At 34.9% G+C, this 18,175-nt stretch overlaps 1 protein-coding gene across 8 annotated transcripts in view; it reads right to left on the minus strand.

Moving 5' to 3' along the window:
- RGS7 (regulator of G protein signaling 7) overlaps positions 1-18,175 on the minus strand; it is a 231,725-nt gene that overhangs the window by 37,302 nt on the left and 176,248 nt on the right. For all 8 annotated transcript variants that reach the window (XM_052701782.1, XM_052701775.1, XM_052701793.1 and 5 more), the window contains 7 exons: positions 16,544-16,620; positions 16,322-16,403; positions 4,768-4,842; positions 3,750-3,848; positions 2,939-3,000; positions 1,597-1,707; positions 985-1,110 (listed from right to left, as the gene is read on the minus strand). In XM_052701782.1, the coding sequence (XP_052557742.1) occupies positions 985-1,110; positions 1,597-1,707; positions 2,939-3,000; positions 3,750-3,848; positions 4,768-4,842; positions 16,322-16,403; positions 16,544-16,620 (632 nt within the window). The remainder of the gene's footprint in view (positions 1-984; positions 1,111-1,596; positions 1,708-2,938; positions 3,001-3,749; positions 3,849-4,767; positions 4,843-16,321; positions 16,404-16,543; positions 16,621-18,175) is intronic.

Raw genomic sequence — 18,175 nt, forward strand, 5'->3', positions numbered from 1 at the left:
AAAGGAAAGGTTATACAGCACCGCTCAGGACTAAGTGCAGGCACACACACACACACACAAAAATGAGGTTCAGGAATTTTCTAAGTTTTGTAATGTAAGTAAATAGGATTTTATATTCCTTATTCTATTGGTGAATGAGAAGTGGTACAGATGACATTTGACAAGATGGAACATAGTGAAAACAGTGGCATACATGCTTATGAGCTATATACAGTCTGACTCATCAGTCAAAATACTGCTATTGGTTCCTCTGAAGTAATCCCTACCATAAGACTTCCTCAGAACAGCAATACTAGATATGCTGAAAGCCAATGGATGGAATACTATTTCTTTAAGTCAAAGAATATTTCTCTTGAAATATTTGGAATAGTACTTTGAATAATCTTTTTGAAATAATACTGCTTATATACATGCGTGATTTAAGATTCATACACTAAAAACAAATTTGCATTTTGCAATTAGTAAGGAATTTGAAAGGTGAACATCACATTACTTCTGTGTCTGATCCATATGATCTTCGTGGAGCTTTTCAAGAGACCAAGAATCCACATAAACGGGACCAACAGTGAAAGTTTTAACTTTTATTTCTAAATACTTTATCTATTTTTTTTAACAAATTTTCTTTAAAACTTTATTTTTTTTCATAAAACCAAACATAATAAAAGCTACTGAATAGGTTTTAAGTGGGTCAGTGTTTTAATGCTGTATAATAGAATGAACTGAGAGAAAGTCTTTTATGTGGGTATTTGGACCAAAAGTTGAATACGAATAGGAGACCATTTCATGCGAGTCTCTGCTGATTATATTAGTTTTTCTCTCAACCTAAATATAAAAACCGGCAGCAATCCACATGAATTGACTCCAAAACATAAGACACAAGATAACTTTTGATGGGATTGAAATCAAGAAAGAATATGTCACCCAAAAATATTAATAAGAAAATAAGAAGTATCTTAGGAGCTACTAAAACATAAAGTATTTCACCTTAAATTTTCTGAACTGAATTCAGACTCCAGAAACTTGAGAAATTGCTCTCTTCCCACAGGGTCTTTCAAAGCTTCATCCATGCCAAATCCCCATCGTTTCACCCTCTGCTGTCCTGGCTCTTTGCTACAGGAAAGGAAGCAATAAAACCCACAATCAGCAATACTTCAGTGTTTTAGTTCTCTATGTACAGAATATAGCAGATAAAGTCCTAGAGCTCAGCCAGAAATTTCTCACTTTCCAGATTGCTCACATCAGTGCAAAGTTCAGCAATGAGTAACCAGGCTGTTATTGCTCAGACAGGATGAAGATAAAATGCATTCACTTTTGCAGAAGAAAAAGGACTTCCAACTAGCAAATGTTACCAGATTTCAAAAAGTCATGTTTTTTTTCCCCACACTGGAATGCTATAGACTGGTTACAGTAACTTTACATAGATTTATTAATCCATAGCTCTTCACATCTTCTGAAGCTAGAAAGACTAAAAGGATATTGCATTTACTTTTGCTTCAGTATTTTCCTTCAATGCCTCTTTCTGCCTGAAACTTTCACATTTCAAGAGAAGCCTGCTAAGCACCCTTCACCCAAAAGACAAAGAAAAAAAATATATACCTTGCCTCCAGTTCCCAGAAAGTGGTGTCGTCAGATATCCAAGGGTTTGAGGGATCAGGGGGCACAAGAAAAGGATCATATTCCAAATACTGCTCTGTATAAGCTAATAGACTAGGAAAACAAGAGCATCAAACATTTGTCATGTCAGGAGGAGAGAAAACCTTATTGTGTTATCCAGTCAAGAAGTTACTGTGCCTCAACCAAACCGCTGTAACCAGGTACATGTACATTCCAAAACAACCTACAAGCTCAAGCTAAAATATGTTTGCTATGCTTTAAAAAAATTAATGATTCCATTAACACTGAACTTGTGGATCCTTGAAGAAAGAGCGTGCTTCGAGTCTTTCTTACCAAGAGCTGAAATAAAATAAATTACGAGCTTTCCTAATATGTCCAAAAATATCCCCAAAAAACACAAAGTTGTTTTTTTCAAAAAACTTCAGGGTTCATGAATAGGTCTGAATCCCATGAACAAACCAAAAACTTCTTTATGTTGTGTTCTGTTACTTTACGTCTCCCATGTTCTAATTCCCACTTTCTTTTTGTCTAATAATTATTGAAAATCATTGAAAAGTGAGGAAAAATATTACTTCTTGTTGTTTACTGCTTACAGTGTACTTAGTCCATAATCTCTACTGTTCAGCAAGCAGAACACAATGCATGTGAATACATAAATATGTATATATAAGCAAACACATGTGGACACACCTATATGATAGGATGAAGACGTGTTTGGTTTTATTTCCTTCAGTTGATCTTATGCAGCTCAATCTTTCTGCATTTTTCACTTTATCCATGTACTTCATGATCCGTAAGATACAGCAGACATTTTCTTTACCTAAACTGAAGGTGAACTTTCTAAAGAGCCTTTTTGAATGGTTTGGTGTCTAGCCCCTTACTTGCATATTTTGTTCCAACTTGGAAAGAGATTCCTGCTGGTGTTATGTGCTGTTGTTGGATGTAAGCTCAGAGCCATGTTGCTCAAGCTGAGAGCTCATCACCCAGCAAGCTCTATCAATCAGATCCCTTGCTTTGTCAGTGATTACCCTTTCGAAATATCAAACTATAACCCCAGACCTATTTCTAGTTAGCCTCCCTGTCAATGCAAGGGGAAACTTGAGAACACTTGGTCAGAGGCCACTACAGTGACTTGAATTTATCAGGAATATCTGGGCCATGTTTTATCAGAAAAAAAAATTCATACCTCACACTTAAACTCTCTTCAGTTATTTCTGTGACATGAGTTCTCTTGCCTCTCTTTCTTTCAAGCTATTTCATGCTGACATTTTCCAAATAGTTACCAGTCTAATTGAAAAAACAGAAGATGTGACAATATACTTACCTCTCTGCAACTTTTGACATTTTTAATCGATGTCTGTCTAATTGCATTTGCCAGTGTTTAATCTGCGAGAAAGGAAAGCAGAGTGTTATGAGTAATTCATTGCTTGGCTCTATTTCCATAACTTTTTTATTAGGGCTGTAATTTACCCTGGGGCACAGAAAAGAAGTATATCTGAAATAAAACAACACTTCATCAGTGTAGTTCTAAAATAAATGGAATTTTCCATCAAAGAGAAAGATTATATAGAGGAAAAAAAAAGAAAAAAAAAAAAAGACCCATTGTAACATGTAACATTTTTCCCTACAGGTTCATCAAAAGAAATTCAATTAGCCTTTTTTAGATTTTTGAAGAAAGCTACTAACTCTTCAGACATTTACCTTCTCCCATTTCTAATGACTCAGGAAAGACTAATGAAATATTAACAACAGATAAATGTGTGAACCCATATATGCACACAATGAAAGGTTAGTGTGCCCCCATAGCTCAAATCAAAGTGGTGAAAGGAAGAGTGATTGAGGAGTGTAATACTAAAGGAGCTAATGGGCTGAGCTATGCAAAGAACCCACCAACTGGACTTTTTCTAACTGCCTTCAACTGTTTCATCTGAGATATAAAACATGTCACATTTTGTCTCATTAATTTTAATAGAAATTACATACCGAAGTCCATATACATGGTGCAAGGAAAAAGTCTACTAAGCAATTCACAGATCTACTCTGAACATACTTCCCAGGTAGGACAATTTTTGGTTTACTACCTACTTTCCTAAAAAGTTCATTTAAAAGTAAATGCTTGTAGTTATTTTTCAAACCTCTTGGTGTAGTTCATCTTCTGTGGGAGGCTTAGACTCTGGTACTGGTGTGTGAGTAGGGCTGTGACTTCGGATGTCATTTTGTAAGCCATAGACAGACTACGCAAAAAATATGGAACAATGAGAGTTGCTTTTAAACAACATTTCCTACATAAACCCACAGTACATAACTGGGATAAAGTGCTCAAGACTTTATTCCAGATCACCAACTTCTAAAGAAGCTATAAATAAATCATGTGCTCACATAAAATTTTGTTTCTATGTATCAATAAACTGTACAAAAAAACCACAATTTCCTAAAGTCACTGAACATCAACTTGTATTTTGTCTCTATATTAATGACACAGCAAACATGGGGGATGACACTGAAATACAGCTATTAGAATAAGGTCAGTGGGAAAAACTAGTCAGTTGGAAAATAATATAGTTTCCTTTTGAAGACAAAAGGAACCCCAAAAGGCACACTTAAAGTTGGACTCAGTCTACATTATGATAAAGAGGATTCGATAGAAAATATTGTTTCATTCCACCTATATGTCCCTAGAGAACAGAAAACAGTTTGTATCAGGATACTAGTGCAGATGAAGCTTAGTTTGTCCAGTTTTTGTACATCTGTTTGATGCAAAATTGTAAAATAGAGGCAACCTTTTCATTAAATTTTGCACAAGAAGCACTACTGTTACAGTTTACACTGCATTTTTTCATTTATTTTTCCTTAACTAATAACATAAACATTTTCATTTATTCAAACTACTGAACAACATGAATAACATAAGCAAAAAAAAAAAGATTATTTTCATAATCTCTGGGTATTCCTCCAAACACTTTCTTATGTGACATCATTTACTTAGTATTAGAAAATTCATAAATAGTAATTAATTTAAGACCTTATTAAGTAACAAAATATGTTCATGTACTCATTCCTTGCGGCAGTAATAAAAAATATTTTAATAAACTACAGAACTTCTTGCAATAAATTACCTCCATTTCCTGCTTCTTATATAATTGCAGTACTTACCTTTCTTGTTTTATGTGGATTTCTCATTCTTGAAGACTTTTTTATATCCACTTCAGTAGTGTTTACACATCCAGGCTATTCAAAGAAAAAGAAAGGAAAGAACTAGTTTCTTTTAATTCATCTTTCATAATTTTCTTTAAGTACTAAACTCCCTGTAGTAGTCCATTTTTTATTCATTTCTGGAAGCAACTAATAATTGTTATCCTCTCAGGTGAGTTTTACCTATTGATTTTAAAGGGATTAGATATCCCACTGGGAGTGGGAAGTAAAAAATCTACTCTCTAGTGAGAGTACACTTGTTAGTGAAAATAGGTTGTCTTGTTTTACTTTTAGTGGAATTTGGAATTTACTTGCCAAAGTGGAATTATTATCACACTAATGGGAAAATCACCAGGACTGCTCTAAAAGTAATGCCTCCTGTTTTATTATGTTAGCTCATGATATCAGAGGTGGATGTTGATGGTATGACCAAGTTGACCAAGTCCAAGTTGAACCCTCCTACCAACATTCTATTACATGTAAATAGTTGCCATGTGACAGACAGCAGGAGAGGGGCAGTCTGACGTGGAAATACAAATGAAGCAAAGATGCGTCACTGAATTCCTTCATACAGAAAAAATGCCATTCTTGGATCTTCATCAATGCATGCTGAACATTTATGGAGATCAAACAGTGGTTGTAAGCACAGTGAGGTGGCAGGTGGTGTTTTTCAGCACTGGCAACAGCAACAGTGGTTCACCTCTGTTGGCAAGCAAGCTCTTGTTCAGTGCTGGTGAAAATGCATAGCTAATGGTGGTGATTACATAGAAAAACAGTATTTTGTAGCTGAGAATTTGCTCTACATAATTATTGTTATTGTGCTCTTTTTATCCGTTGTAGTTTCTATGGAAATAAATAGGAGACATTACTTTCAGAGCAACCTACGTGTTTCCTCATCATTCTGCAAAATGCTTGATAAGGTGCTGGTGTAAATCTTCACAGAAAAAAAATTTTTACATCTTTCTTATATTGACAAGAAACAAATACATTTCATTAAGCAGGACAATGGTACTTTATCTCCAGAAATCTATTTCAAATAACAGCTTTTAAATTAAATTAAATTTAAAATAAAATAAGTTAAATTGAATGATTTTAAATGCAGCATTTTTAAAAAATTACACTTTTTAAACTGTAAATATTACAATCATATGTATTTTATTCATATTACATTTCAAGAATAAACAGTTCCTCATTACAAAGAATATACATAGGTACTGGGATAATATCAAGACTGGATCTGTGTAATGTACCAGGAATACTATTTTATTGCAGCATTTGCATGCAAATGCATTCTTATTCTGTAGGATTTGCACAGAGCATTAATAACCCATTTTCTGAGACATTTTTTTTCCATTAAAATATAATGTCCATAAAATTTAACATTATTTATGTTACATAAGAGGAATTGTATAAGTCCATTGCAGGGTGCATTTGAAATGTTGTGGGTTTATTTCTTTTTCCTACAGCAATCAATACACTGTCTTCAGCACTGCTCTCCTCTGCAGATCTGTTAGCAATAAATTCTTTCACACTATTTTCTAATGTTATTATCACTGAAACAGCTCACCTGGTGGCTTTCCACAGTAGGGAAGGACAGTGATTTAACAATATTTTGACTCTGTGAGCGTTGCTAGATTAACCAATGATTAGACTGTCAAGAATCACATCTCACTATTATATCTACACTGTTGTAGTTGAGTTGGTATTATTTAGGGGAAATAAAGCTCTACCCAAAGACATTTTCATCTTTTAATTATGTAATAAAGAAATAAAATATAACAAACAACATTTTTTTCACCACAGTAGCATTTCTTCTATTTAGCAACAAAAGTTAATTTGAGTACTAAATCTCAGAATGGCTTGTAACTCTCAAACTCAACAATAGGTTGAAAAGTACAAAATTCCGCATGACAATCAATTTAAAGGCTGAAAGCAATTTCATAGGACAGTATACTGAGATACAAAGTTAAAAAGAAAACATTTCATCTACTTCAGGATTATGGCAGCAGCTGGCCATGAAGACTCAAGCTTTTAACAGTATTTCAGCCCCTGAAAGCAGCTATTTGAATAGCAGGCACACTTACATAAGGTACAAACTGTTATAGGTTTTTTTTTAGTCTTCAGTTATGGTTTGTTAAAAACATGTCTTAAAACAAAACAAAATATAAAACTCATCGGAGGCGTCTTGTTTTGAAAGATTTCAAGTGCACTAGCAATGAATTGGCATAACCAGATCTAGCACTTTGACCAGGTAACTTACAAGTTCTGCAGACCGATGAAAATAAGAAATTCTGGGAAACTTGTAGGATTGGAAGAAGGGCAATGCCTGCACTGTTTAGAAGGAAAGCCAATCCAATACTGAACTTCTACAGCATCTGGTAGAATCTTACTGAAACCTGACTGTTTACAACCTCTTGGGGTGATGTTATGTTCCTGTGGCACAGCAGAAGCAGCACCAGAATGACACAGGCAGGAAAATCAGTAAGCTTCACTGAGCAGGGGAAGGCAGTGAAAGGCATTATCACAGTACTATCACAAGCCAGGATAACAGGGGCTTAGCACATATGTCACCACTACAGAGTGTTTTCATTATGTGATTCAAATTATAGCACCTAAAAGATTCAGGGTCATAATTCATACTTTATTCTCAATTAAAGAATATTTATTAAATGGATTCTTGACATAAGTTCTCTTGTTTCTGTGGTGCTGCCACAGTTCATCTGTCAGTATTTAAGAATAAATACCAAACATATTTTCAATTCAAACAAAAATAAAAGGTTGTCTCATTTGAACATTTTGCCAAAGTAATTCAGAGTCTTTGCTGGAAAACCTTTGCTTTGCTGGACAATGTTTCATTTTATTCACATGCCCCTATTAACATAATAAGTATGTCTTTCAATACAATTACATCCAGCTGTGTTTTGTGTTGTTTTTCAACTGGGCTACCATAGTTAAAATAGTGAGATGCCTGTCATAGTCCTCGGCTGCAAGACTCCCATTTAGTGTGCAATATATAATTTCCATACTAATACCATAAAGAGTTTTCAAACAGACTTCCTGGAAGAATTGAAGCCTATTATATAAAAGTAAATAGAACGCTTATTTCTTTCAGGACTAATATACTATATGAAAACAGTCCCCCACAGTCACAAACACATAGGAAGCTCTTGTGACCTTGCTGAAATTGTCATTCAGCAAGATCATAACCAGGATAGAATTAAGCCCTTATCTGATATTAAATAAGATGTCTGAAATGCTAACACATATTTAAAGGAATCTGATTTTATTTTCATCCATCAGCTGACACACTCTCAAAGTATAAATGACACTGTTAATATACACAGAATTGCTGAGGTTGGAAAGGATCTCAAGAGATTGTTGAGTCCAACCTCCCTGCTAAGGCAAGATTCCCTATAATGGTTGCACAGGTAGGCATCCAGATGGGTCATGAATATCTCCATAGAAGGAGACTCCACATCCTCTCTGGGCAACCTGTTCCAGTGCTCCATCACCGTTCCTGTAAATAAGTTCTTTTGCATGCTTTTATGGAACACTCTATGTTCACATTTTAGTGTGACATTTTAGTGTCACACTGCTGTTTGTACTATCACTACACACCACCAAGAAGAGCCTGGCCTCATCCGTTTACCTCCCACCTCCCAGTAGATTCCTATAAACACTAATTAGATCCCTCCTCAGTCTTCTAATCCCCAGGCTAACAGACCAATGACAATAAATCCAGTGCTGAATTGAACAGATACAGATAAATATTTAAAAACAAAACAATAAAAGCCAGAACACATATGGAAGATTTATTTATCCATACTTCAGTTATTGAACAATCACATTAGTATGAATCCCTGTCGACACTACTTTACTACTTTCTATTGATACTCTCTAGGAGGCTACATGGTAGGAATCCACTAAGAAACACAGCAGAAGGATGAAGCTTCTCTTGCTTTGCATCCCACGGCTGGTGGAGTGGAAGACTTTATGTGAATCTGACTATAGACAACATTTGAACAAAAACACTCGAGGGTATGTTTAGTTAAAAAATGTACAATTGCTACAGTCATCTTTATATGTAACAAACTCTGTATGATCTACTTGTAATGCTGATAAGTGCAAAATCTTAATTAAAAAACAAAAAAAAGTAAATTGAGATGCTGTCTTTTTTCTTAAAGAGTATGGCAACTTAACTGTAAATCTACTTAACTCTTCTAAACCAGAAGCTTCCTTGTATCTGATACAAATAAACTCACACGTATGTGGGAAAGGATAACTTCATACATTGCAATAGGGTGGGAATTGCCTGCCTGCGTTGCTGCTCTGTAGAAGCTGAGGTAGAAGTTAAGTATAAGTCAGCAGAGTGCCCTTGCAGCCATAGAGGTTAATCACACATCCAGCTGAATTAGCACATCCAGCACAACCAGCAGGCAAAGGAAGGGGTTAACTCTTTTGCTTAGCATCTTGAGAATAATATATCTGGAATCCCAAGACCAGTTTTGGGCCTCGCAGACAACGCAAGATATAAATTCAAAATGGAAAAATCTGGTGAAGGAATAGCAAGATGATCAGGAGGCTGAACATATGACAGACAAAGAGAGGATGCGGGAATCAGACTTATTTATCGTTCAAAAAAGGACAGCTAACTGCTGTCTTCGGATGCCTGAAGGGGGTTTGCAAAGCTGAACTTGTTCCAGACGTGCACCGTAAAAGCACAAGAAGCAACAGTCAGAAATGGCAATAAGGGAAAGTGCTGTCAGCTACAAAGGAAATATTCTTCGTAATAGAAAGAAATTGCTTAGAGGGGCTGCAGAATCTCTATTCTTTGTGATTTCCAAAGCTTGTGTAAACGAGGGCCTGGACCATTTTATTCAACTTAGCACTGCTATGAGCAGAGGTTGAAATCAAGGACCTCCAGAGGTCCCTCTCAGCCCATGTTTTTGTGATATAGGCTATAATCTTTACAAAGAGCAGGGAATGAAATAAAAATAATCCACACTGTGGAACGCTCCAGTGAAAAGTTCATGGCAGTGTGAAATTGATCATCCTGTCCTCCGATTTCCTCAACAGCAGAATGGAAAGACAAGACTGGTAGTTGCTTCCTCTGCTCTCTAACAGCCAGCAGTGTGTGTTCTCAACTCATAAAAATTAACTAAGTGTTGACAAGGAAAACTAAATCTCACAGCCTCTTCACCTAGAAAAGCATAGGTGATATTTAAAATAATTGCATCCTTTCAATATGCATGCCCATAAATTCAGTGTACATTAAAGCAGTAAATGTAAAATTTCCCTGGGTTTCAATACAATTTAACATGAAGTATCTCAGTTGGAAAAAAAGAGTAAAAAAAGATAGAAGTTAGAGCAAGTCAAATGCACAAATGTAAAGACAATACAGAGGTTGAAAACTTTTGAACTGTTTTTAACAGATTATCACAAATATAGGAAGCTTAAAATTTGAAATATCCAAAGTCTCAAATGTCAGTGTTGCTTTCTGCAACTATCTATTCTGTTATTTCTGTCATGATTTCTGTTACTTTCTTAGGAAAGGAGTCTTCTAAACCTCAGCAGTCACTATTAATATTTCTCACTTCTAAATGAGGGAAACGAAGATAATTAGATAATAAATACTTTGAAGAATATCAGAGTTAAATTTTATCTGTTGTTTTAATATTCCAATTTACTTGTGGAGATAGCTGGACTGTGCATAGTTGAAATTCAAACAAGAATAAGAGGATGAAAGAAGCATGGCAAAGAAAAAAATGCCAGTGGTGCTCAGCTGGAAAAAAATAAATGAGGATAGCCAGAGGAATCCCCAGTTTGACCCTGGGTATGTGGGAAAGTTTATTTTTCTCAGACAACATCTAGCACCAAAGGAGACATTAAAATCCTTTACTGAGCAAGTTGTCAGTAATGGCTAGGAGTGTTTCTCACAGAGAAAAACACAGGCTATTGTATAGGTATAGACATTCTTCTACCATGCAGCAATTTTTCATTTCCCAGAGATGCAAGTTATCGGAGTATGTGGAACCTGTGAAGACTTATAAGGAAGGGCTGAGATTTTTTTTATATTTTTGCTTTTACCTCATTTTACTCTACATTATGCACTTCAGGGTCAATGGGTAAGATGACTTTGCTGTGCAGGAGCACAGCTATTAATGACTTTGATGGTACAATGGAAAGTCTTATAGAAACACTCCCAGCGTGCTAAGTACAATTGGTCAGCTCTTTTAAAAGTATTTAGAGGAACAGCTTTTATAAGGTCCTGTCAAAGGATCTTTGCTCTCTTTTTAATCCTTTAAAAGAAAATCAAATAACTGTTTTCCTAATGTTTATCTGATTGCTAACTTTATAACTATTACATCAATCAGCCTCAAATAACTGACAAAAAAAAAATAATCCAGTAACCATAGATTAAAGTCCATGGGGATGTTATAGAAATTGCAATAAGTAGATTAGCTTGATTATGACTTTATATACAGATATTACCAAGTTCTTTCAACTCTCTACAACTCCAGACTAAACTTCTCTAAAATTGTATCACATTTTTCCTAGTTCTTCCCAAGGACTCTCTTTTCTGTTGTAAGTTAGCTCATCTGGGAAGTACAGTGATGCTTTCCAATTAACACTGATAAATTATATTTAATGTTCAGGAAGAAAATCCCAAGATTTTCTTACAAGATAAATTCTGTAGCAGTTACGTTTCAAATTAATTCCTGGATGCCTTGCAAATTTGGCACATAATCAGGAAAAAATTATTAAAACCTGCTTGTTTTACTGAAGTATTTTTCACAATTTCTTCAGCCTTTTAATCATTCATCTTAAAACACCTGTACTATGCTACTAAATACAATCCTTCTGGAACACAAATAGGGTAAATAATTATTATGTGATTATGATTGTCAGTATTATGAATTCAGTCTGACACTGAAATAAGTGAATACAATTTGGAAGTGGTCTTGCATAGAACAGCCGCAAATTTGGTTATATTCCTTAATTTGAATGTATTTTTAAAACATGATACATCTAACAAGATGCTGGAACTATCTTTGAAAATAGTGATCTACACTCAAGTAATATTATGGAAACAAATTAGTATTACACAGCTTAGCTGCTAAAACTTGTCTATATCAGCTGATGATGTACAATCTGTTGGCTTTTAATTTCCTAAATACAGCTTTTCATGCTTTCTTATTCATTTACTGAAATGGCATTTCAGGCTTCAGTATATCCAATATCAAACCTTACTGGAGTGGTTCCTACAAAGGAAAGGATCGTCCTGCTAATAATTAATAAAAGCTTTGTTAGGATTAAGTGTTCTCTCCTGTTGAAGATTTTAACAGAGAACTATGCAGGAAGCACAGAGAATTTAAATGCTCAATATATGTCCTCCTTAGTTAATTTCATTTTGAGTTATTACATAATAGAGATATACGGTTACAAATTTATTTATTAAAGTGAAATGAATGAGCAACAATCCTGATTGTGTCATCCACTGGAAATACACTGATGCAGAAATAATGAATTATTGATAAACTGCAAAAACAGGCATAAGCATAAGTTAAACCTGCTATAGACAAGTCTCTTGTAAAGGACAACTTGCCATTTGTACCAATTAGTAAAATCAATACATGCTTTAGTCAAGGCTTTATTTGAAGATAACTATTAAATATATATTATTTGAAGAGTACTATTAAAATGGCAGAAGGCCCCCTGTTGTTCTGCAGTTTAAAATTAAAGCATGAATAAGATTGCAATCAGTGGATAAAAACATAACTAAAAGTTGTCAAGTTCTCTTGTTTAGACAAGAAAAATGAGGTTCAAAGAGCATCAGATACAGAAGAAATGATCAATTAGTTTGATCAAGCTTTAAATAGCATGTGCAGTACAGTAAAACCAATTGTTTTTAAAAGTAAAAGATGGGAAGTCACACTCAACCACTCAACAGCAAAGTTAGGGTTGCTTAAAACTTCAGTATCTTTTCCAGTATCTTAAAAAAAAAAAAGCACCTGAGCTGCATGAGCTTTCTCTTTATACTTTATACCTGTCCTTTCAAACTACAGCTCAAATCTTTTCCCTGAATAATATCAGGCACAAAAGGAATTTCAGTGGCCTTGCAAATAAAGGGTTTTCTTGGGACAGGAGAAGAAGAGATACATAGAGATTTTCAAGAAATTTAATATAATAAACTAAGCCTTAAATTTAATCCATATGTGAGCATCAATCGTGACATTTATGCTCACATTCTCATTTCCTTGCTTGTTTAAGATTTAGTACAAAACTGGGTTTTCACTTTAAGAGAATAGGATTTCATCATTTCACTTTTGAAAATAATTCTTATAGTGGTTTCTCTGTCACAGAAAAGACATAATGTATAAAATTCATACAAAAGAGATGTTGAGATGTAATTTTTAAAGACTTAAGGCACTTAAAAGTAAACTAGAAACAGTGCTAAAGAGTTTATGACTGGACAGAACTGACATGCTTAATTCTTTCTGAAAGCTAATCCAATTTCTGATTGTTCTTAATTTACAACAGGTTGTTTTAGGTTTGTAGTGACTAGTTTTCAGAACCAGATATTACTGTACATAAATAACATAAATTGCATAGATTCAAAATTTTTTAAGCAGTATGAATTTTAATTAAGAATGTGTTAATATGATCTTTGTGAAAAATACAGTATTTGCAATACTAATGCATAAGGAAATCTGTTAAATCTATGTTTTGTACTGCACTTAATAATTCAGCTTATTATCCCAGTTGCTACCAGAATTGAGTCTTACTAAAAACCAGATCATCTCATTTTTCTGCATCTTCCCATTACCTCATCAGTTTTATTTCACAATTCTGAAAATAACACATTGTACAATACATTTATTTTATTACCAGAAGTGTGATTATTTGAGGCTGGCAACAGCTGTGTTGGCCATATTCCCCGACTGTTGGATGGGTAACTCCCTTGTAAAGGTACACAGTGAAACAGGTGCAAAAGGAGACATGATACATCACCAGATAAATTGGATGGCATAATTTATGTTTGTTTCCTATAGATGTTTAAAAGGTAAAGCACAGAGAAATATTCTGTGGCTGAACAAGTAACTGACCCAGAAAATCTCAAGGTCTGTAGCACATGAAGTGTGAAAAAAAGGACTGTTCCACCTTGGCCAAGTTAAATGCAGTTCTTTGCCAAGTCTTTGAGGCTGATCTTGAAGAACAGGATGGAAAAGTCATTAAAAGCAGAATAAATGAAAAAAAGAAAAAGAAAGGAAAGCCTAGAACAAATAACCACAGCTATCCACTGCATGACCCTGAACACCTGGTAGTATTACCTTTTGGCACAGATACTGAGGATCATGTTCAGACCACATAAATTACAATTTTAAAATATAAACATTTAAAATGAGATCAATGGAAACAGAATCCAGTAAAGAATTTAACAGGGAAAAAAAGATGAAGGTGTGGAATGTGTGACAAGGTCTTAAAGAAATGACAAGTTTGCTTTTTCCTTACTTTTCTACCAGACAACAATGCCATGAAACCCCTAAATCCTGCAATCAGAAGTATTTACAAATGTTATATCATCAGTGTATTGGTCTTACAGTCACTTTCGATCTTAACAGAGTCTGCCTAGATTCAGGAAAGCTATGAGTTCTTTTACAAAGGCTTCAATCCAGACATTTAACATTACTTTTCGAAGAAGAACAGCTCAATTTCTTTTCATCTTAGAAGAACCGTCTTCCCTGCATTAGCTGTTTTGTTACTGCTTTTTGACTGAAACCCTAATTCTCCTAATCAATTTTCATTCAATCAGTTCCATAGTCTGCTATTTATAGAAATTTCAAAATTAGGGAAATGCTCTTTCAGGGAACATGTAAAGAAAAGGAAAGCTCTTAAGATATATTTACTCTGCCAGTACACACACACACACACACACACAAAAAAAAAAAAAAAAAAAAAAAAAAAGAAAGAATATGTTGCTAGGTTTAGCCCAAGTGCCAATGATTTCTTCTCCATTCTTCTATTTATATCTCTATTTATATAATCTCTCAAAGTCAGGAGCCTAGATTGCTGACAGTAAGCCAATCTTTTACCTTTGATATTTCCTAGGTCTATCTACATCCAGGTTAAAATCTCAACAAGAGTAGGCAGATTTATCCACAGTTCAGTCAAAGCTCTCAATCAGATTCAATTTCCTCTTGCTCTGATGCCTTTAAACCTCTCCTTATTGTCTGCTCATACCTTAACTCAAACCTTCAACTACTTCTCTTCCAAACATGGAAACAGCATCTCATTCCCAGATTCAAATCCCTTAAATCCATTTTTGCAGCTAAGATAAATGCTGTATGCTTTTAAACTTCTTATACGCGTAGAAACATTCTGTGTCTCTTCTATTGACAGCTTCCATGAACATCAGGTGGCAGATTGTTTTTCTGCCCTCCTTTGTTGTTTAATGCCAGTGACTAGACAATAATGTTTTTGTATCTAATGTCTGCAGACTGAATTTTTCACCTCAAATGATTTTCCCTACTTGACATTTTAAATCCTACCTAAAAATCCATTTCTTCTACTGCTCTTCCAATACCACTCTACACAAGTGCAAGTTGACCCTGTTGAAGTTCATTATTTTTTCTCTGAAACTTTTTCACCCCATCCACCTCTTCTACAGGCTTCATCAAGCTGACCTTACTTCCTCAAAACAATTACTGACAACATAGCACCAGCTGTTGTTACAGTTTAAGTCATCTAACAACTACGAATGAAAATGAGTAAGCTTTAGTTCCTTATTTATTAAAATGTCAGTGGAAGATACAGTCCATATTCTATTTCACTGGCGATTATATCAAAATGTATATGTAGCTTAATGCTACATATGAAAAGCAGATATAATTCTGTAGTAATGCAAACCAGTGTCATTATTCACTTCTCAAAGATCAATCAGAATTGTTATGACATTTGGTGTTTTCCCTCTATTTTTCACTCTCTGAAGCAGTAGGACTTTTTTTGAAAATTTCAGATGGATTTTGAAAGAGAAATCTGACAAATCTTGTTAAGACTACAGCTTTCACATATCAAAGCTAACAATAGCTAACCTTTATGCACATTAAAAAAAAAATTGAAAATATGACCAGTGAAATTGGAAGGCTTAGCAAGCAAATAATTAGATTAAAATATATTCTGAATTATTTAAAAGCAGTTTTAGATATGATAGTGTAATGGCGTGACTCATACCTTGCAAAACATTTGAGACTGTAATAGCGAAAAAAAGTTACTGTCTGATTCAAGAAATTAGACACAAGAAATCTATTTCCTGAAAACCCTAAACTGTGTGTAATCTTAAAAGCAGTCTTAAATAGCAGAATGATGGAAACTGTTGATATTGGAAATGGGAAGGCAGACCCCAACTCATGCTTTACAAACCTTTTACTTGTTTCCAGACTACCTGAACACCCTGCAGAGACTAATGTTCACCATCAGTCCTGCTCCCAGGCAGCACAACTCCACCAGCACTCACCACTGGCCGGTGCACATCCCAAAACGCTCGCTCCTGGCTGTCAAGAATTTTCCTTTCTATCTTGTCTCTCTTCTTGTCAACTCTGTCATTATTGTGAGATATTTAAAAGAAACTGTGTTAGTGATTTGAAACATAAGAGGTTTCCAATATCTTATTTATCCCCTATTCCCTTTAAAAGCACACACACATGCACACACAAAACTCATCTTGAAAGGAACTTACTTTGCTTGTGCTTCAGCTTGCATAAAAATAAACTCCCACTTCCGAGCAAATGCTCGCTGTAGCCTGGCCAAGCTCTCCTGAAAACAGATCACAGTTTTGACAAGTTAGGTAGCAATTTACTGTTTAATAGTTTTTGACTTACCTTTTCCTCCTCCCATGCCTCCCCCCCACAAAGACGTAATGCAAGCCTTAGTGTGTACCAGTATAAATGCACCTTATGATTTAAAGTGTTTGCACAAATCCAAAGAGGATAGAACATTACATCAATCTACTTTTTAATGTCCTCACTATTTTTGCTTTGAAAATTTGATGATAAGAGTGGATGAAATCCTCTAAAAGAACATGGGATTTTTGAAAGATTTCCATGTGCTGGGTGTTGGACAGGGTAATCCTGCAATAATGCAAAACCACATTCTTGTTTTATACCTACTCATGAAAGGTAACAGAAGAAATTTCCATATTGAATGATCTACATGACAAATTCCATCAGTTGCCTGTCTGAGTGACTTGTGTTTGATAATGTTGGCTACATACAAATGTATTTAAAATACAATAATGAGAAAGTAGGAATATTTTTGTAATGGAGTCTCTGAAGCTTCCACAGCTATTCTCATTTCAAAAGAAATACAGACTAAAGTTATTCAGCACTGCATGAGGAATGTATATATATGCTATATTCTACTACTAATAACAGGAAGAAGATTTTCCAAACCTTGAGAAAATTATTTTGGTGGCACTGGAACAGGTTCATGTTCTGTGACAGAGCTTTTCTATCTCTCTCAAGCTTGAGAGACAGCAGCATGCATTATAATAACATGGAGAAGAATGAGGTACTTAAATTCATCAAGAAAGATCCCAGTTGCCATTGCACATTGTTTTTATTGAGATTAAGTGAAAAAACATCTTTAAACTTCCTAACAAAAAGTGTTGTGTTAATTGTATTTCTATGTATTGCAAAAGTCTCTCAACTAAATTCTTATCAAAAATAAAGATTACAGAGACTGGAAATCTTGTAAATACCAATAAAGGCTCTTATGAATAGTATACTGGAGGTAAATTTTGCAAATATAAAATCATACATACCTCACAGTGCAGTACACTGAAAAGCAAGTTTGTGCCAGAAGAGGCAATGAAGTCTGTCAGCATGATGCTGAGGCTAGAGTATTTGGCATGTTGAGAGGTCTGGCTGACTATCCTGCTATCATGTCATAGTAACACAGCTGGACAGTTTTCAGTGCAGAGAAAGGACTGTGCATGAATCTTATGTTGACACTTTCATGAAAAATTCAGGAACTTTAGGGGGAATAGGGACGGAATCCAACCCACCTCCTTGGTCAGTGCCATCCTCCTCACCTAATCAAACTCCTTCCTCCTACTGCTCTTCCTAGCCCCAATTACCTTGCTTTCTTGCCTGGGGCAGAGCATGACATTTATAGTGGGAAGTGCTTCTACTCTAGCAGTCTTTGCCTATAGTATAACTGATGAGATGTAAGCTCAAGTGCCAGCAACACTTTTAAGAATGAGATTCATATCTCTATAGCTACTAAACGCTTCTCAAAACATTGCCAGAGACTTTTCATTCAAGTCTTTACACTATGTAGAGTACAATTGCTTTCAAACACGAGGTGTATG

This window comes from Tympanuchus pallidicinctus, unplaced genomic scaffold, assembly GCF_026119805.1.
Source record: "Tympanuchus pallidicinctus isolate F22 unplaced genomic scaffold, pur_lepc_1.0 scaffold1, whole genome shotgun sequence".
NCBI lineage: Eukaryota > Metazoa > Chordata > Aves > Galliformes > Phasianidae > Tympanuchus > Tympanuchus pallidicinctus.